At 66.0% G+C, this 18,789-nt stretch overlaps 2 protein-coding genes across 10 annotated transcripts; one reads left to right on the top strand and one right to left on the bottom strand.

Annotated features, from left to right (window-relative positions):
* SLC9A3R2 (SLC9A3 regulator 2) lies at positions 1,556-12,014 on the top strand. Of its 3 annotated transcripts, none has more exon segments than NM_001137639.1 (7): positions 1,556-1,901; positions 4,171-4,371; positions 9,510-9,689; positions 10,009-10,162; positions 10,237-10,280; positions 10,619-10,681; positions 10,916-12,009. In NM_001137639.1, coding segments are annotated over 7 exon segments (1,014 nt in total). In that variant the 5' UTR covers positions 1,556-1,688; the 3' UTR covers positions 11,075-12,009.
* Positions 12,662-18,761, bottom strand: NTHL1 (nth like DNA glycosylase 1). Of its 7 annotated transcripts, none has more exons than XM_021086781.1 (7): positions 18,568-18,761; positions 16,919-17,157; positions 16,020-16,193; positions 15,653-15,775; positions 14,944-15,103; positions 12,965-13,048; positions 12,662-12,890 (listed from the first exon to the last, which is right to left on the bottom strand). In XM_021086781.1, exons 1-7 carry the CDS (start codon positions 18,704-18,706, stop codon positions 12,859-12,861), a joined length of 951 nt encoding a protein of 316 aa, XP_020942440.1. In that variant the 5' UTR covers positions 18,707-18,761; the 3' UTR covers positions 12,662-12,858. The 7 variants fall into 7 exon arrangements, with proteins under 7 accessions (XP_020942440.1, XP_013843274.1, XP_013843276.1 ...); XM_013987820.2 differs by having other exon boundaries at positions 12,965-13,070; positions 18,568-18,752; XM_013987822.2 differs by having other exon boundaries at positions 12,666-12,890; positions 12,965-13,070; positions 15,653-15,748; positions 18,568-18,750.

Here is an 18,789-nt window from a genome sequence, read left to right as displayed (position 1 = left end):
ATCTCTCAGTGCTTCAGCGCTGGTCCTCCCTGCTCCAATCTGGGGCTCGGAAGAGAGGCCTGGCGAAGTCTAAAGGAAGAGGTCATAAGCGAGGCCTGGTCATCCCGCGAGGCCCTTAATGCCCATTAGGGAGGTGGCGTGGGCAGGGAAGCTCAGGGCTGTTATCAGGGCATCAGACTAGCGGCACCATCCCCAAGTCGTTCCCCGGCTCTCCCTTTGGCAATGACGAGGCCTCTCCCCACGGTCACACACCCAGGCCCAGGCTCTGCCTCTGCCCCATGGCTGAGGGCATTGCCACAAGGAGGTCGGTTCAAAGGTCAGAGGAAACCCCCTCAGGTGAAACTGGAGCTCAGGACAACGCCACCCCAGGTGGACCCAGGGGAGAGAGGGCCTGGAAGGTCTGACATACCTCCGCTCTCTCTGGGCCAGGGCCAGCGGCCAGACCTCTGATCTCCTGCCACCTGACCGCCTTCCTGGCTGCTGCCGGCCTCACCACTCACCTCCCCTCGCTCATTCCCAGCCACCCAAAAGCTTCCAGCCCTGACACCTTGCATGCGTGCTCCCGGCTTTGCCACCTTGCCTTCTCCTCCCACACCCCTGCCCGTGGAGCTGAGGGAGGAGGCCTGGGAGGCTTTGCCCCGAGAGCTGCTGGGCCACCTTTCTTCAGCTCTGTTACTCAGGCCCTCTGTTTTCCGTCCCCCTCACTCCTTCTCTTCCCACTCTGGAACTGCCACCCGCAGGTCTCAGCTGGCCCCTGCTGTTACCCACTTCCTTGCTCCCCGCCCCCCTCGTTCCTTGGATGTTCTGTTACTCTAGACGGAGAGCCTCTCTCGGTACTCCTTCGGCTCCTTTGGTGCTTTCGGGCCTCCTTTGTTATTCTGGGGTGTGGTGTTCCTGGCCCCTGGCTGTGACCATGTCACTTAGTTACCCGCCTTACAGCGGTGTTCTGTTCCTGGCCACCGGCACTCACGGGCTGAGTGCTGGGCTGCAGGAGGCAGGTCTACAGAAGGGGACGAGGTCACTAAGCTTCCTGAGCCAAGCGGCCAGGGGTACCTGCCTTCCCTACCCCTTGGTCTGGGGGTCTCCGGACCACCTCCGGCCACCACCCTCTCAACTCTGGTGTGGCCTCAAAGCTGTAGCCTGGCAGGTCCTGGGTGGTTCTGGCTGCTATGGGGTGATCCCTGAGCCCCATCTGGGGTGGTATGTGGCGGCTTCCACTCCACACCCACCCCCACAACCTGCAGGGGTGGCAGTACTAGGTGGGGTGCAGGGGGGCCAGTCACAGGCCACGAAGGCAGCCTCTGGACAGACAGAGGGAGGCGGCTGGCCCCAAGGAGGCTGACCGAAGGGGGGCGAGACAGAGAAGGACTGGGGGGGGTCCCTGGCCCTGCGGCCCCTCCTGGGGCCTCGCGGCGCGGGCGGAGCGCCGAGGCAGGGGGATGGCCGGGGTGGCTTGGACCCGGGGCGGGGGCGGCAGGGCAGAGGGGGCGGGGAAAGGGCGGGCGCGGGGGCGGCGCCGCAGCCAGATCCGGAGCCGGAGCCGGAGCCGACGGGAACCGAGCGGGAGCCGCCGAGGCCGCCGCAGGGTCTCCCGCGCCGCTCCCGCGCCCGCCCCAGCGCCCCCGCCTGCCCGCGGCGGGCGTGAGCGCCGTGGCCAGCCCGCGGCCGGCCGGTGGGCAGCAGGCGCCATGGCTGCCCCGGAGCCGCTGCGGCCGCGCCTGTGCCTCCTGGTGCGCGGCGAGCACGGCTACGGCTTCCACCTGCACGGCGAGAAGGGCCGCCGCGGGCAGTTCATTCGGCGCGTGGAGCCGGGTTCCCCGGCCGAGGCGGCCGCGCTGCGCGCCGGGGACCGCCTGGTCGAGGTCAACGGCGTCAACGTGGAGGGCGAGACGCACCACCAGGTGGGTGCCTGCGCCCCGCCGCCCCCCATCCCCGGAGCGCGTCCCTGCCCCGCGCGCGCGCGGACGGCGCCAGGGACCACCGGGCCGCCTGCGCCCGCGCCTCGGCTCCCCCGCCGGGGCCAGGAGGGGTCGCACAAGGGCCTACGTGGGCTCCCGGGGACAGGCGGGGGACGTGGCCACCGAGGCAGCGCCTCCTTCCTGGCCTCCCCCCGCCCCCGTCGGTTCCGCACCGCGGAGGTGGGGGGGATCCTGGCAGGGAGGGGCCCGCAATGCGGCGGCTCCTCCGGTTCTGGCCCTGGCTCTTGAGTCTTGTCCGGCCTCCGTACAGTCTGTGCAGGAGTTGGTGCCTCGGGGGTCTCCGTGTGCCTGGGGTCCCCGGCGCTTCTCTGTCAGTGGGGACACACGCGCGCGTGCACTATGGGTATGCGTGTGAATGTGCAGGTCCCTCTGGGGATCACCCTTGTGTGTACCGTGCGGGGTGTCGCGGTGAGGGCACACTTGTGTGTGTCTGCATCAGTTAAGTGTGTGTGTGTGTGTGTGCTGGACTGTGTGCACGTGAGTATACAGGTCTGCACTGCTTAGATGTGTGTGTGTGTGGTGGGGTGCCTGACCTGGGTTGTGTGTATCTGTCTTGGCCCGGGTGTCTGCCTGCTGGTGTACTAGTGTGTGTCCTGACGGTTGGTGTCTGGGTCCTGGTGGGCGTCGCTGCTGGTGGCAGCACATTCCTGTCCTAAGAAGCTGCTGGGCAGCCTGGTGGGGGGTGGGGGTGTGTGTGGGGGGCGTCACTGGCTGTACCCCCCGGCCTCCTGCAGCTGAGGGGAAAGGCCAGAGGGGGAGGTTCTCCTCAGGTTCTGATCCCTGGGGGGTGTCTGCCGCCCACTGACCTGGGATCACCTGGCTTGGGTCCTGTCCTCCTCCACCCCTTCTGCTCAGGATCCCCGCGTCCCCCAGCACCTGTCTATGTGGCCGGCCCTGGGGCCTGGAGATGTGTAAATTGGCTCTTGGCTGGGCTGGGAGCCGAACCGCTTCTCTTCTGGAGCTTTTGTCTGCCCATCTGTCTGCCGGCCTGTTCTTTACCCCGAGTGTTGGCAGGATGAGGCTCTTTGCTGCCGGGGGTGTGGGGGTCGGGGCCGAGGTCTGGGATTGACAGGCCAGGGGGCGGGCCCCGCGCAGCTGGCGCCTGGCCTCTGTTTGACATCAGCTGCCGTCTTCTCCAAGAGCGAGGCTCACCCCAGGCCTCCCTGGGTGTGGTCTCCAAGGACTTCACACGCGGGACCACGGGGAGACCTTCCCACTGCCCTGGGGGAGAGGAGGTACCATCATGGCTCCCGTTCTGCAGGCGAGCAAACCGACAGTTGCAGATACTGGGTGACTCACCTGGGTCCCACTGTCAGGCAGCATCGGGCTGCTGGGGTCCTGTGACGCTGAGGGTCACAGGGGGAGAGAGATACAGAGGGGGCCGGGGCAAAGGTGGGCCTGGCTCGGACCCTTTGCTCTGTTGCCATCTACTGAGAGGCTGGTGCGGGCCCTGTCTGTCGTCCGGGCCTTGGGGTGGGCGTGGGGGTGTTGCTCTTCCTACCCAGTGCCCAGTGGGCACTGCTTCTCCTGCGGGCACACACAGGCATGAAGGCTCCATGGCCGTGCACATGTTCTAGATGCTTCCCAGACACCTGCGTGAGCACGCCTGGCCCACAGGTGGACCTGCTCCTCCCTAGCTCTGCCTGCCGCGTCTGAGTCCCGCTTCCTGGGTTGCGTGCGGGCGCCTGAGGAGGTGTTTTGCCACAAGCACCTAGGTGTTCCCTCTGCAGGTCCAGCAGGAAGAGGCCCATGATCACGGTCTGAAAGAGAATGGAAGGCTTAGACGCAGGTTCTTCCACCGGGGGAGGCAGCCAGGCACAGACACACCGAGCCTGGGACCCAGGGAGACCCTTCCCCCCGCCCCCCCCCCGCAAACCCAGACGTGCAGACGGGGAAGCCGAGGCTTAGCCGAGCCCCGCGATTGTCCCTTCCCGGCCCCTCCCCAGAGAAGAGCCTGCGCCCAGGCGAGGCCCCCGCAGCCCCTGCAGCCCTTGGAGCCCGGCCCGCTTCGGCAGCCCCGGGAGAGGAGGGCGGGAGCCGCCGGAGCTGGGGGTGGGGGGAGGAGCTGCGGGCCTTGCGGTCCAGCCGCCCACCTGGCCCGGGAGGCTCAAGGCCTGCCCCCGGGGTGCTGCTATCCATGTGCTGCCTGGGGTGCTGGCCGTGACCGGCTCCCGCCTCCTGCCCGTCGCAGGTGGTGCAGCGGATCAAGGCTGTGGAGGGCCAGACGCGGCTGCTCGTTGTGGACAAGGAGACGGACGAGGAGCTCCGCAGGCGCCAGCTGACTTGCACCGAGGAGATGGCCCAGCGAGGGCTGCCGCCTGCCCTTGACCCCTGGGAGCCGAAGGCGGACTGGGCGCCCGCAGGCAGCCTCAGCGGTGAGGCCGGCCAGAAGGTACGGCGCCTCTGCCCACAGGGATCACCTGGCCTCTCCCAGGACCGCCTTCTCGGCGCCTCTGGTCGTCTCCACCAGTGTGCGTCTCTGGACCCCTCCTGGACCCCTGGTGGCCACTCTCTCGGCCACTTGGAGCCACTCTTTCTGTCCTCGGCCTGTGTTCTAAACCGCATGGGCTCTGGGCAGCCTGGACCTGGTCCCTGGCCCCCAGGAGGCTCGTCATCGGAGCCCCTTGTCCTTGGAAGGGTCCCTTTGACCAGCCGCCCCCTCCCCGGCCTTGGGGCTGAGGAACCTGGGGAGGGGCTGCTGGCGTGTGCTCAGCTCTGTGCCTGTGGTGGGTGTCTGTCTGTCCAAGGAGCCTGCTTGTGCCATAAAGACTGGAGTGGGGGCGCTGGCCCTCCTCTGTGGGGGCAGCTGAGGAGACCCTCTGGGCTAGGTCCGCAGCCGGGGGCTCTACAGGCATTGGGGCGCTTCCCCTTCTCCCTATGTCCCCTCCAGACAGGAAGCCTTGCTGGGAAAGCACTGGGGTGGGGTCCAGGGGGCCTGTTCTGTCTCTTTCTCAGTAGCTGGGCCCGGGGGTGGCCCGACCCCTACCGGGACAGCATCTGGAGGTCAGGGGAAAGAGCTGCCTGCCCTGCCCCCACGACTTTTATTTTCTTAAAGAAGAAAATCCCTTAAAAGGGGACTCAAATCCAGGGGTTACCCAGATCCCCCTTGGAGAACCCCGGCCTAGGGCTCCTGGAGGTATGAATTCTGAACTTTCTGGGTGTGCGGGGGACCTGGACATCTGTCTTGTCCCTTTCCCCCATGCCTCCCGTGAACTGGGTCTTGTGGGGCCTCAGGCTTTTCCTGGGGGATGGGATTCGCAGCAGAAAGGCAGCCTGGGCATAGGCCTGGGCACAACCCCTGTGACCCCTGTTGTTTTCTGTGGCTGGAGGGCAGGCTCCTGGTAGTAGTCAAGGCCACGGGGCCAGGTCCTGGAGTCTGGACTTGGCCCTGGGGCCCCTGAAGGCCAGAGGAGGGCTGTCAGGGTCAGATCTGTGATTTCAGGGGGGCCCTGGGCCGGTGCACTGGCTGAGCCCACCTCGCAAGCTGGGGCTGGAGCGGCCCTCCTTCCCCGGGCACCTCAGCCCGGGAGGAAGCCCCCCACCCCCACCCCGGCGCTTGTCCATTGATTTAGACACAAAGCTGAGTTCACCTTCCTGTGGAAAAATCTGCCCGCGGGGCCTTATCTGGAGGGTGGGGGCACCTTGTCCTTGGGTGGGACCTTCCCCTCCACTATTTCAGGCTCTGGGGGCTGCAGGAAGCTGGGGGAGGGGTCTTCCTCTGGGCATATTTTTAGAGTAACAAAGTGGGACCCGCCTGGCAGGTCTCCTGGGGGTTGGGGCTTGCCCGGGCACAGGGACCCCAGAAGGTCAGGGGAGTCCCTGGGCACGGGGCTTCTCTTCTCCCTCCCAGACAGAAACCTGGACATTCATTGGCTGAGCTCAGAGCTTTAGCAGCAGGAGCTGGGCCTGCGCTGAGCTCCACAAACCAGGCTTAGCCCCCACCCCCCAACCCCTCTATCCCCCACCAGGCTTAGCCCCCAATCCACTGCCATCCCCACCCCTCCATCCCCCCTGCACAAACCAGGCTTAGCCCCCCACCCCTCCATCCCCCATCCCCCCTGCACAAACCAGGCTTAGCCCCCCACCCCCCACCCCTCCATCCCCCATCCCCCCTGCACAAACCAGGGTTAGCCCCCCACCCCCCACCCCTCCATCTCCCATCCTTCCTCCACAAACCAGGCTTGGCTGCCCCCCCACCACTGTGGGCTGTCAGGGATTCTGGGAGGATGGGGCTTCCTTGTAGAGCTGTGCCCCGAAGGGTGACAGCCCTGGGACAGGAGAGCTGGGGGGGTTGCTTTAGTGCAGGGTGAAGGGCCACCCTCTGTGCCCTGGAGGGATGGGCTGAGGTGGGTGCCAGGGCCCTGTGGGTCCCTCTGGCCCTCTCAGCCTCAGTCTCCTCCTGTCCTGGGCAGGGGGAGGTGGGGCAGGCAGGGGACATGGATGTGGCTGGCCCCTCCCTTTGGGGCCTGTCAGGGACTCATCAGTGGTGACTCAGCCTGGGGTTCACACTGGGCTGGGGTGGCTGCAGCTGCAATGCAGCTGATCCTGACAGTGACAACTGCGACCCGCCCCCAAACACAGCCGGGGCTGCGGGGGTGTGAGGGACCCAGGCCCTCCAGTGCTGCGGCTCCGGGGCTGAGAGTGGTTGAGGTGACAGCGTCCTGCGGACAGTGACTGCCTGGTATAGGACCTGATGCCTACGAGAGGGCTTTCTGGGCTCCCCGGTTTCTGTGCCCCGTCTCCCCATGAGCTGCAGCGGGGCTGTCTTATGTTTGGGGGCCAGGGTCTCCTATCTGCCGCCTTGTCCCCCCAGCCCTGGGTCCTGGGAGCAGGGCAGGGCCTCCTAGCAGTTTCCTTCCTTCCTTTCTTGGGACGGAAACCAGGCCAGTGCAGGGCGCCGGGCTGGAGCTTGAGCAGGGGAGGGGGCCTCAGCCACCACCCTGTTCTCCAAGGTGACTCAGCCTTAGGTCCCCACCCGTCCCTGGGGAGCCTGGGCCACGGTGGGAGGTGGATAAATGGGGTGGCCGCCTGGGCTGGCCAGAGAGCTCAGGCCACTGCAGCTGGACGCAGGTCGCCTGCCACTTCTGTCCCGCCTCCCATGGCCCGCTCTGGGACTGCCACGCCGCCCGCCCCAGCCCCGGGAGCCCCTCCACAGGGCCCAGCTCAGGGGCTTGTGCAGGTCAGGTGGGGTGGGGGCCGGGTGGGCAGTGAGGACACCAGCAGCCAGCCTGTGTCCCTCAGGCTTGGGAGAGGGGACTCTGGGGACACTGGTGGACCTCGGGCCCAGTTGCAGGCTGGACCCGGAGCAACAATGGGAGCCTTTCTCTGCTCGGGCTGGTGAGTCACCATGTGTGTGTGTGGGGGCACAGCCTGTCTCCGGGGGTACCCCCACCATCTGGGGGTGCCAGCCTCTTTGTCTGGTCCCAGGCATGGCTGGGAGACCAGGGTTTGTCCAGCTCTGGGCCTGCGTGGCTGGGAACGGGGTCTGGGAGCCCAAGGGCCTTGCTGGGAGGTGGTAGGAAGTGCTCTGAGCCAGGGCGGGAGCCAGGAATGTGAGCAATGCTGGGCCAGGCTGGCCCCCTCCAGGCCCAAGGCTCTGGCCTCCTCGCTGGGCCTCCCTGCCAGGGTCGGCCCCCACCCCGACGGCATTGCAGCCCCTCAGCCTGAGGGTCTAGTCCGAGCACTCCTTGGACCCTGACCCTAATGAGAGAGGTCTGGGCCGATGTTGGAAGAACCCCCCACCGGGCTGTGTGGGGAGAGGCGGAATGCCGGGTTGAGGCAGGGAGACGGTTTCAAACTGGATGTGACTTCATGTGGCCTGGCCTCGTGGCCCCGGATGCCCCCCCATCCTGCTTCCCGTTTGGGGGCCTTGAGAGGCCACGCCCTGGAACCACTGTGGAGGGCGTGGGAAGAGGCCACAGGGCTGGTGCTGAGGGCTGGCCTTTCACACGGCTGGTCACTGCGGGTCTGTGTGCAGCCTGTTTGTGAGCGTGTGTTTGCAGAATGGTCCCTGGGACCCTGCGATGTGCCTTGGCCCCCAGGCCCTTGTCCACACGCCAGGCGTGGCGTTGCCACACATCCACCGTCTCTCACGGCCTGGCTCTGCTCCGTCAGACCAGCAGCCCTGGGACCTGTGCTCTGACAGCCCGGACCCAAGAGGGGCCGCAGAGCCGCACCCCTGTGCTTCCAGGCGTGTCTGGGCATGAGTGGGTCGCTGAGGTGCCAGAGAAGCCAGGCTCTCACAGTTCAGCCCATGTCCCCTGGCTGAAGCCTTGGGGGACCGAGGCACCATGCCTGGTTCCTGGAGTTGCTGGGGTTGAAGGGCACATGGTGGCCCGCAGTGGGGTTTCTGAGGGGACAGGCTTTGGGGTCAGGGAAGGGGTCCCGGAGGAGGGTCACAGGCTGGACTGGCAGAGGGTGTCCCCCACAGGTGGGAAGGCCCGGGGACCAGGGCGAGGCAGTCCCTTGTGAGAAAGATGCTGTCAGATGGGGGCTTTGGGCTCCGAGGCCTGGAGGGGGTCCTCCCTCAGCGCCACCGCCAGCCGGCCCAGGGTCCCCCCACACAGGGAGGCGTGGGGAAAGGGCCCTGGTGAGCACCCCCAGCCCACCCCACTCCGCCCGGTGCTGTTCACCTGCCGGCTCCCTGCTCGGAAACCTGAGCTCCCGGCCGCCCGGCCGCCGCCATATTGGGCTGACACCTGCTCCGTGCAGGGGTCGCTGCCTTGGGCCGTGGCCGGGTGGGCCTCCTGGGCCTGGGCCCCTGCCTGCGCGCCCCCACCCCGCACCCCCGGCCCGGAACCCTCCTGCACGATGCCAGAGGTAAAGCGAGGCAGGGCCCTGGGGGGTCGAGGGCCTTCCCAGGGGAGCAGGAAGGTGGGAGGCAGGCCCCGCCCTCGCTCCCCTCTCATCCCCGGTGCCTGTGCCTGTCTGTCGTCGAGGCTAGGCGGGGGTGGCTCCTGCTGGCGCTGGAATGTGAAAGCAAACACAGCCCGCCTGCTACCAGCCCTGTGGAGACCTTTGGGAGAGTAAACAAAACTGCCTGCCTGCTGGAGCCAGCCCCACACTTCCGGATGGGGTTGCGGCGGGAGGGGGGGGGGGAGTGTGACAGCAGGCAGGGCCCATGGGGACAGCCCTCCCGGAACACTGATGAGCGGTGGCTCGTCTCACCTGGTCTCTCCGAGGACCCGGGTCTGTCCTCAGCCCTGTCCTTGAGCCAGCCGATTCTCCCAACACCCCTGGAAGGTCCCTGACCCCCTTGTGGGTCCTTTGGGGTTTGGAAGCTAAGGCTTCGTCCAGGACCCCGAAGCTGCATCGTCACAGGCAGCCTAAGAGGTCCCCCTGCCGCCCCAGGCATGGGTGTGGTGCTGTAGGCCCCTGAGACCAGGGCTGCCAGTCAGGTAGGGGCACGATGCTGAATGTGGGGTGGCTTCTCTCCAGCCGCCTCCACTGCTGCGTTCACAATTGGTGTCAGCTCCTCCAGGGGTGGGAGGTAAGGCCTGGAGCCTCATCCCACATCCCCTGTGCCTGCAGGATGTCAACGGGCCCCTGAGGGAGCTGCGCCCAAGGCTCTGCCACCTGCGAAAAGGCCCCCAGGGTTACGGGTTTAACCTGCACAGCGACAAGTCCCGGCCTGGACAGTACATCCGCTCCGTGGACCCAGGCTCACCTGCTGCCCACTCCGGCCTCCGAGCCCAGGACCGACTCATAGAGGTACCGCCATGGAGGCTTCGGGGTGCTGGCTGCCCTGTGTGCGCCTCTGTGCCTGGCCCCTTCTGTTTGTGTCTGGGCCCACGGCCCCCCCATGTGTGTCCCCGCCGGGTCCTTCCCTGTCTGCGCAAACGTGTTCCGAGCCCCAGGTCCTCCCGGGAGGAGGGGAGATGCTGGGAACCTGAGCTGCTGCTTCTCTGGCTACCCTGGCTGGTGACAGCGTTGATGAATATTTGATGCCACACCTGGCCAGGTAGCCCGGGGGGCTGGTGGGGCCCTGCCCTGCCCTCAGGCAGCACTGACACCGTGCTGGCGGTGGCAGGTGAACGGGCAGAATGTGGAGGGGCTGCGGCACGCGGAGGTGGTTGCCTGCATCAAGGCGCGGGAGGACGAGGCCCGGCTGCTGGTGGTGGACCCCGAGACGGATGCGTACTTCAAGCGGCTGCGGGTCACACCCACCCAGGAGCACATGGAAGGTGGGTGGCCGCCCTGGGGGCCAGGGCTGGGGAGAAGCCTCGGGGGCAGAGCCATTGACACACTGTCCCCACAGGTCCACTGCCATCACCTGTCACCAATGGGACCAGCTCAGCCCAGGTGAGAGGGTGGGAGGGGACAGGGCTGGCCCAGGAGACCATACGGGGCACCTCTGGGAGTCCCCAGGCTTGACAGAGCCCCTCCCGGATCTGTCCTTGTGTAGGCGCGGTTGGGAGACCCTGTCCGGCCCAGTCACTCCAGCTCTAATACTCCTATGGGTCCCTTCCAGCTCAGCCACACCCTCGCCCAGGGTGGGGGTGGGGACAGGGGGCACCTACTGTGCCGAGTAGATGCTCCGTGGCCGCTGCCAAGTGGAGGAATAAATGCAGCTCTGCTGCTGTGTGTGGGGGCCCTCCCGGCCCCGGGCCCTAAAGCCACACCTTACCTTGGTTTCCCAGCTCAATGGTGGCTCCGTGTGCTCGTCCCGAAGTGACCTGCCCGGCTTAGACAAGGACACTGAGGTAGCTGGTGCCCCTCCACCTCCACTGCTGTGGTCCCTCCCTGGGGGGCCTGGAGCCTTGGGGGCGGGTGTCCCCGGAGCTGTCCGCCTGGGCGGTGAGGCCACCACCGCTGGGAAGCCCTCCTGAGCCTGCTGCCCGGTGGCCTCTGGTGTGCGTTCAGTGGGAAGGGTCACCCGGCTGGGGGCTTGGGTCCAGGGCTCACTCTGGCCACCTGGCCACCGTGTCCACCCCTAGGACAGCAGCACCTGGAAGCGTGACCCTTTCCAGGAGAGTGGCCTCCACCTGAGCCCCACGGCGGCTGAGGCCAAGGAGAAGGCGAGGGCCACCAGGGTCAACAAGCGGGCGCCACAGATGGACTGGAACCGGAAGCGTGAGATCTTCAGCAACTTCTGAGACCCCCCACCCTCCGCCGCAGCCGCCGCCTGGTCCCCAGCCGGGCCTCCTCTGGGCATGGACCTTGGGCCTTGCCCAGAGCGCCCCGAGCCTCAGTGGACTGCAGCGGGGGCACCTTCGCTCGCTAAGCCGTGGTGGTCCCACCACCCCCCATGAACCAGCCCGTGCCCCAGTGAGCCCCCGTCCTGCCCCCTTCCCACGGGGTGCTGGGGAGCGGGCAGAGGAAGCCCCTGAGACGGGAGGGACAGAGACACCCAGAGAGGTGGGCTGGGGAGGGGAGGCTGGGGTGACCCGCCAGGCCGGGCCCTTGCTGCTCTGCCTGGGCCTGCTGACTTAAAGGAATTTGTGTTTTGGCTTTTTTTCCAACACGAGCTCTGGCTCCACACATGTTTCCACTTAATACCAGAGCCCCCACCCCCATCCCCTCAGGACGTGCTCTCTAAATAATTGCAATAAAACAAACCTTTCTCTGCAAACCATTTCCTCCCACCTCCCTCAGCAGCAGCCTTCCCCGAGGGAGTCCCAGGGCCTTCCAGGGGCAGAGTTCTGGGGCCCCCAGGCCGTGTTCACGCAGGCTTCGGGGAGGCTAGGAGCCCCACGTGGCTATAAGAGCTAAGAGCTGCCTCGCTGCTCAGGCCCTGCCCTCCCTGGCGTGGGGGTTGGGTCGGGGGCAGGGCCTGGGTTCTTGGTGGGGCCCGAGATGGAGAACTTCGGCCCTGCCCGAGGAGGGCAGCCTGTAGACAGGCCCCTTGTCCCTGCACGGCAGCCCCCAGGAAGGTCCCCAAGCTCTTGGCTCGCCTGCCCTGAGCCGCCCCTGAAGATGCCCCACCGACTCCGCCTTCCTTCCTGCCCAGAACCAGACCGACCCGGCATCGCTGTCTGCCCTAAAAGCCATAGCGCATGCGCGCCCTCAGAATAAATAGGCCTTCCTTGTATCCTGGCTCTCTGTTCACCCTGAACTTTCATTGCAGGGGTTGGGGGTCATTTTCCTGGCAGGGAGGCAGCAGCCCGGCAGCTCCCCAAATCTCAGCTGGTGCACACGGAGACCGGGTCCTGAGCGGCCCCTCCCCCATTCCCTGTGCGGGGGAGGGGGGGGCAGCCCCACCCCTCAGCTCCTGCGCCCTCCTCAGCTCATGGGGACCCCGGTGCCTCAGGGCCTACCCCCTTTCACCAGCACCTCCTGGTGAAGGCTTCTGGGCCCCTGGCACCCCCAGCAGGTTCACACAGGTCCAGCCCCCTGCCCATGCTGCCCTGCTTGGGCCTGCTGGTGTCCCTTGGAGGCCAGGTGGCTCTGTAAACACCGGGGGTGGGGCCTCTTGGCACAGGCTGGGTTCTCCGGGTGCCCAAGTTCAGGCGGGTGTGTGTGTTCCCAGCGTCCCAGCGGTCTTCCCCACAGCTGGCTGCAGCTGGATCCCATGATTCCCCCCTCCCCCACCCCCACCCGCACTCAGCCCAGATTGTCACGTCCCCATCCCGGCCTCCCAGGCAGCCCGGTCCCAGACACACGTGAGCACCGGCGCACACACAGCTCACGCGTGTGCTTTCCAGCCAGCCCCCAGCCCCTAGGGGTAGAAATCAGCCAGACCCTGACTGCAAACACCCCCAAGCTTTATTACAAACAGGCTGCGAATCCCTAGCAGAGGCACATAACAGACGGTGGCCAGAGTGGCCCAGGGCAGAGGTTGCAAGCCTTCAGAGTCCCTGTGCAGCCGGGCACAGGGCCCGGTTGAGGCAGGCCTGGCAGCGGGGGCGGACGGGCAGGCAGGTCTGCTGGCCGAAGCCCACTAGCAGTCCATTGATCTCACTCCATAGCTCCCTGTGGGGGTGGGATCCATCAGTGTGGGGGTGAGGCTGAGGGAGGTGGGCCGCCCCGCCCCTACCCTGTGACACCTGGGCAGCCACTCCTCCAAGGCAGTGCGGGTCTTCTCAGGGGACTTGGTTGCCTTCTTGGTCCACTTGAGTCGGCCGGCGATTCTGTGTACGTGTGTGTCCACTGCTGCTCGGGGACCAGGCAAGCTGAACACGGGGCAGGCTCCCCCGCGCAGACTGCCCCCTCCCTGCCCGCAGCTCCGGGCCAGGAGTCTCCCTGGCCCTCCTCCCTCCCCCGCTTCTGAGGAGGAGCCAGGATGGGTGCATGGGCCACCCCTGCTGCTGGGCAGGGGCTGAAGCCAGACCCAGAGGACTAGGACTTCTCCTTGGGGTACAGGCAGCGGTGCCTTCTGGCCCAGGTGCTGGCTGTGGGTGCCAGGCTGGATGGCACTAGCTGGGCCCAGTGGGCTGGCAGGAAGTCACTGCCACAGAGCCAGCACCTGTCCTTGCACAGTCAGGGACAGAGCGGGGACGAGGCCAGGCCAGCTGCAGGCACCGTCCACCTGGGCTGCACCCCCTGCGCACCCAGGCCCCCCTCCCAAACAGATGCAGTCCCTGCCTCCCCTCCTAAGTGTTGGCCAGCTTGGGCCGCACATCCCTGCACCAGCTCACCACCCCAGCTGCTCGCTGCCTTGAGAGAGAGACTCCCCACACGGCATGGGGAGCGCGTGCAGACTGAGAAGTCACACCTTTGGTCACCCAGCCTGCTTCTTTCTCTGAAACCCGGGGTGGGGAGGGGTGACCAAGCCCCTTAAGTTACCCAGAAGCCCAGCTTAGAGCCACAGCCAGGTGCGTGAGCTCCCGTGGCTGGTCTGGGGGCTCTGGGGCCCAGCTCCGAGAGGGCAAGTGCCCTGCCTGGGGTCCCCTCGCTGGGATGGCAGAGCTGGGATGGCTGCCGCATCCCACAGTTCTGGCTTTCTAACTGAGGGGGCTTCTTGGGAAAACTCCTGGGGAGGGGGCCCCCGCCCTCCCTGCGGTCTCCGCAGGTGGCCTGGCCCCTAGGCGATGAGACAGGACATTGGGAGGCTCCCTCCTGCTGTGTCCAGCTGTGGGCCGGGCCCCTCCCCCACAGCCCTGCCGCGCTCCCAGCCACGGGCAGCTGAGGACAGCTGAGGACAGCACCCAGATAAGCTCGAGTATCTGCCGAGAGGCCAGCAGCTGCGGGAGAGCCGGTCCCGGGAGACGGTGGGGAGGCTCTGGCCCGGCGCCGCCTGGCCCGGCTCCTGCTTTTTGGGGCTGCTGGGCTTCAGCCTCACTGGGTGGCCAGAGCCCCCTGTCGGGGGCAGTGCAGGCAGGGGGCCCCCACCCCAGGGGTGAGCTTCACAAGCCACGGAAGCACAGGGGGGTTGCCACGGCCCTTCCGGCGCGCCCCTGTGAGCCGCAGGCCGGGCCGCACGAAAAGGTCGTGGGTCAGGCCATGCTGCGCGGCCTTGGAAGCCCCAACTCTCTGGGCGAAGAACGGAGGAAACAGTCCCACCCCACCCCAGGGGTCTGTCTCCACTGGGAGGTCCTCCAATGCCAGGATGCGACCCTTGCACCCGGGGAGGGGGCTCTAGCAAGGGCCTCCCAGCCCCTTGCCTGCTGGGTCTGCACTGCCCCCCATCTGCCCTGCTTGTCCCAGAGCCTTGGGGCCTCTCCCACCGCAGGGCTTTGCAAATGCTTTTCCTTCTGTCTCAAATGCACTTCCTCCCCTGGCCTGGCCAGCCCACCTCACCCTTCAGCTCCTGGCTGCAGGCTCTCCCTGCACAGCACAGAGCCGTGTCCATGCAGGGCCTCTCGCGGAGCCCAGCACGCGGCAGGTGCCCAGCGAACAGGAAACTCCCCCTGCTAGTACCTGACTCTGGGGGGTGCAGGCCTAGCTCCCGGCTGGGAACACCTTTCTGCCCCTTCGGGCCCAGTCATGCATGAGGAGACCCGTCCCAAAGGCTGTGGGGAACCTTGGGGGCAGCCAGCAAGCCCAGAGCCAGTCCCTCCCGCCTCGTGAGGTCCATGCCACTCACCAATGCCTGACACGGTGCCCCAGGCCACGGCCATGGCCAAGTGTGCCATCTTGGGCCCGACGCCTGGCAGCGCCACCAGCTCTGGCACAGAGGCTGGGATGTCTCCACCGTAGCGCTGCTGCAGGATAGCACTGGTCTGCTTTATGTACTTCACCTTGCTCTGAAAGATTGGGGCGTGGGGACAGCCCTGGAGGTCAGCAGTGTAGCCCAACCTGAGAGGATGAGGCCCAGACGGGACCCACAGGTGCTGAGAGCTGCCTGTCACCTGTCCAGGTCACAGTCAGAGGCACCTGCTTGCGGTCCACCCAGTAGGTGGGAACGAGCCAAGGGCAGCAGGGCGCCCAAGGGAGGCCCCATGCAGCCCTGGACCCCTGCCTCCCACCTGCCTGGACCAATGCCAAGTGTGTGGGGTCCCCCTTGAGTCCCCCTCTCCCTCGCCGTTATCCACCCCATCCCCTGAGACTGCGCAGGCTAAGCAGGGCTGGCCATGCCATAAACTGGGCTCAAGGGCACTGGGGCTTTCAGGAAGGAAGATTGGAGCCTGGGGCTCCCCCGCCAGCTGCCAGGCCAGCCGGGCGGTTCCCATCCTGTGCCTGAGTGGACAGGGCTATTTAAAACCCATCTGACAATCTGCAGCCAGAGTCAGTACCAAGGGGGAAGCAGCCCCACCCCTGGCCGCCTCCTCCACGGGCCCCGCCCACGCGCCAACCTGTACTCTGTGGCCTGCTGGGGCTCCAGAGGGGAGGGCCTGTGCACGCCGGGGACGCTGGGAGTACACAAAGGAGTAGGCAGGCGGGTGGGCAGCCTGGGCGAGGAAGGGAAGGGCAGGCGGCTGGGTGGAGGGGGGAGGAAGGAAGGGTGGGCTGCAGGAAAGGCCAAGGAGCTCCGGGGCCTGGATGGGAGGCCCCCTGTGGGCTGCTGGGGGCTGCAGGGGGCAGGGCGGCACCCCAGAGGGAACTCACATCCAGGCGCCTATGGCCAGAGGTGCCTGACCCGGCCTCCCGCACTCACAGCCCACTAAGCCTCCCAGGGTCTCTCAGACCATTGCAGCCCCACTCGCGACAGGCCGAGCTCACCCTCCAAAAGCCCACGGGGTAGATGAGTGTGCCCAGCGTGCTGTCGTCCATCTGCAGAATGCTGTCCACCGTCAGGCCATGGGCCCGCAGCCGCTGCATGGCACCCGCTGTCACCTGGTCTTTGGTCTGGCTGGAGAGCATCAGTGACAGCAGCACCTGGTACCTCCGCACCTGCTGCCACAGTGACGGGTGCTGGGTGGCAGCAGGTCCTGGGTGCTCACCATGGGCCAGCCCCAGCTAGGCCCTTTCCCCATCTCCACTTGCTACCCTGGGCAGTGTAGGGATGGCAGTCCCTGACCCACCCTGGCCAAGGGGTGTGTGGCATCGGCCTGGGTCTGTTTCTCCACGTGTAACACAAGGGAAATGACAGCACCTGCTTCGCAAAATCCCCATGAGGTTTAAGGAATGACTACCGAGCTAAGAATCACACGTGGCAGGACGTCACTGCTCAGCGGCCTGGGCTGCCACAGTTACTGTCGCTTCACAAAGGACGCTACGGTCTGCCTTACAGACAGGCAACGGAGGTCCAAGTCACCGGGCAGCAGAGCTGGGATTAGAATCAGGTTGGTCTTGGGACCAGGCTCTGGGCCAGTGAGATGTAAGGATCTCTCTCAGCAAAGGTTACTGAACACCCTTGATGTCTGAGGCGCCAGCACAGCTGGCAGAAGGCAGAGCCCGGGGCCTCAAGGCACAAGTACCCCAACACAAGTACCCCTGAGTGGCCACAGCGAAGCAGGCGAGGCTGCCCAACGCGCCATACCCCGGGTGTGAGTCACCGCAGGGTGCTGCCAACAGGGGAGGCGGCCAGCCAGGTGTCAGGCTGTGCCCTGCTGGCGCCCTGAGAGGTGGCAGGTGCCTTGTTCCGAAGGGGGTCACCCGACAGATGGGTGTCTGCCTACCTTTGGGGGTGCACTGGGGTCGTAGCAGTGCTCAGCCCCCAGCTGGTCCACGGGTGCGTCCCTCCCACTCCGCATGGCCCGGATGTTCTCCAGCTGCTTCCGCCAGTCCGGAGGCTCCCAGCCTGGCGCCACGAGCGGCTCGGTCCCCTCTCCTTTCTCACCTCCTGGGGCCTCATAGGCCACTTTGAGCCTTTGGGTCTTCTGTGGATGCTTCACGGGGCTGCAGCTTTTCCTTCCTTCTGCAAAAAGTGCCAGTGGGTCTCTTCAGAGAGGCTCCAGGTGAGGCGAAGGTCTGGGGCTGCCCCACCTGCCATCTCTTCCCTCGCAGCTCATTTAACCACGAGCATCCTCTACAACAGCCAGGGTGCCCTGGCCTCTGCGGCAGGGACTCCAGGCCGGGTCCGCCACCCTGCGGGCTGTGACAGGCGCTGGGTTCTGGTCTTTTCCATCCCCCTCACCCTCGTCTTGTTCAAGAAAGTTCTCCCCTTCCCATCAGCAGTACGCTAGGGTATTCCACTTGGCTCCTGTGACCCAAGGCCACTTTAGTGCACGAGGCCTTCCCCACGGTGCCCCCAAGCTGGCCTACACTGTCAGAGAGAACGTTCTAAAATCCACATCGAGGAGTTCCCGTCGTGGCGCAGTGGTTAACAAATCTGACTAGGAACCATGAGGTTGCGGGTTCGATCCCTGGCCTTGCTCAGTGGGTTAAGGATCTGGTGTTGCCGTGAACCGTGGTGTAGGTCGCAGAAGTGGCTTGGATCTGGCGTTGCTGTGACTGTGGTGTAGGCCAGTAGCTACACCTCCGATTAGACCCCTAGCCTGGGAACCTCCACGTGCCGCGGGAGCGGCCCTACAAAAGGCAAAAAGTCAAACAGTCAAAAAAAAAAAAAAAAGTCCACATTGAATGGTGTCACTTCCTGTTTAAAAATTCTCATTGGTTTTTTTTCCTGTACTCATGATGAACTCCAAACTCTGTCCTGGCACCAAGCTTCTGCCCCTCTGCCTGGCATCACCGCATGCCCGTGCCCCCTGCAATGCTTATATATGTCATCTTGTCTGGATTACTCCTGGGGTCTCCGGGTGTCTGTGGGAGTCCCCCTCTGGCCAATCCTGCAGATATCCAGGCAGGACAAGTGGCAGAGGCCCTGTCACTCTCACCCACCGCTGAGTCCCACGCTTGGCCCAAAGGACGTCCTTAATAAGAACTTGTGTGATTCTGTAACAACCGTGTAAACAACGAGGGCCATGCTATTTCCGGCAACCTCTAGCAGGGGGAGAAAACTGGCTGGGAGCATCCTGGGCACTCGGCTTGAGCTGGAAGCGGCTATGAGACAGGGCCGGTTCGCCTCGCCATTGGCCTGGCACAAGTGGAATACCTTAGGGCATGCTAGCTGGGAAGGGGAGAACTTTCTTGAAGAGGACGAGGGCGGGGGGAAGGTAGGAACGCCAGGAACCCAGCGCCTGTCTCTTGGGAAGCGGGAGCAGGGCAGAAACGGGGCCCCACGTGGGGCCCGGGAGCTCGCCGGCGGCTGCCATGCGCCAGTCCGCGCGGCGCTGAACCCTAGGTGCGGCCGTGGACCCCGGCTCCCAGTCCGTCTGGCCCCCTCATCTGCCTCTCCTCCTGTGCCCCAGCCCGGGAGCAGCGCTACCTGCAGCCGCCTCTCCCATCCGGAGCCGCACGGCGTCCTCCCCAACCCCCCGCGGCCCGGCCACGGGTCCCCGGCTGCGGCTGCGGGTCACCATCCTCACGCCCACCGCCTTCATGCCGGACTCCTGCGGACTACACATCCCAGCAGCCCCTGCGGCCCCCCTTCCGTCCTGGACTCTCGCCAGGCTTTTCACCCGAGCCCGGCCCAGAACTACGACTCCCA

Source organism: Sus scrofa, chromosome 3, assembly GCF_000003025.6.
Source record: "Sus scrofa isolate TJ Tabasco breed Duroc chromosome 3, Sscrofa11.1, whole genome shotgun sequence".
In the NCBI taxonomy this organism is placed as follows: Eukaryota; Metazoa; Chordata; class Mammalia; order Artiodactyla; family Suidae; genus Sus; species Sus scrofa.
The sequence above is the reverse complement of the archived record's forward strand: the minus strand, read 5'-3'. Positions and strand labels throughout refer to the sequence as shown.

Bases quoted from the DNA above. Each gene is read 5' to 3' on its own strand.
- SLC9A3R2 (XM_021085594.1), top strand. From the start codon at position 6,673: ATGCCTACGAGAGGGCTTTCTGGGCTCCCCGGTTTCTGTGCCCCGTCT. The intron at 10,281-10,618 runs GTGAGAGGGTGG...TTGGTTTCCCAG, and splicing joins ATGGGACCAGCTCAGCCCAG to CTCAATGGTGGCTCCGTGTG. The intron at 10,682-10,915 runs GTAGCTGGTGCC...GTCCACCCCTAG, and splicing joins GCTTAGACAAGGACACTGAG to GACAGCAGCACCTGGAAGCG.
- NTHL1 (XM_013987820.2), bottom strand. From the start codon at position 18,706: ATGTGTAGTCCGCAGGAGTCCGGCATGAAGGCGGTGGGCGTGAGGATG. The intron at 16,194-16,918 runs GTAGGCAGACAC...TCACTGTGGCAG, and splicing joins ACCCCAGTGCACCCCCAAAG to CAGGTGCGGAGGTACCAGGT. The intron at 13,071-14,943 runs GTGAGTGGCATG...GTCCCCGAGCAG, and splicing joins GGGCACCGTGTCAGGCATTG to CAGTGGACACACACGTACAC.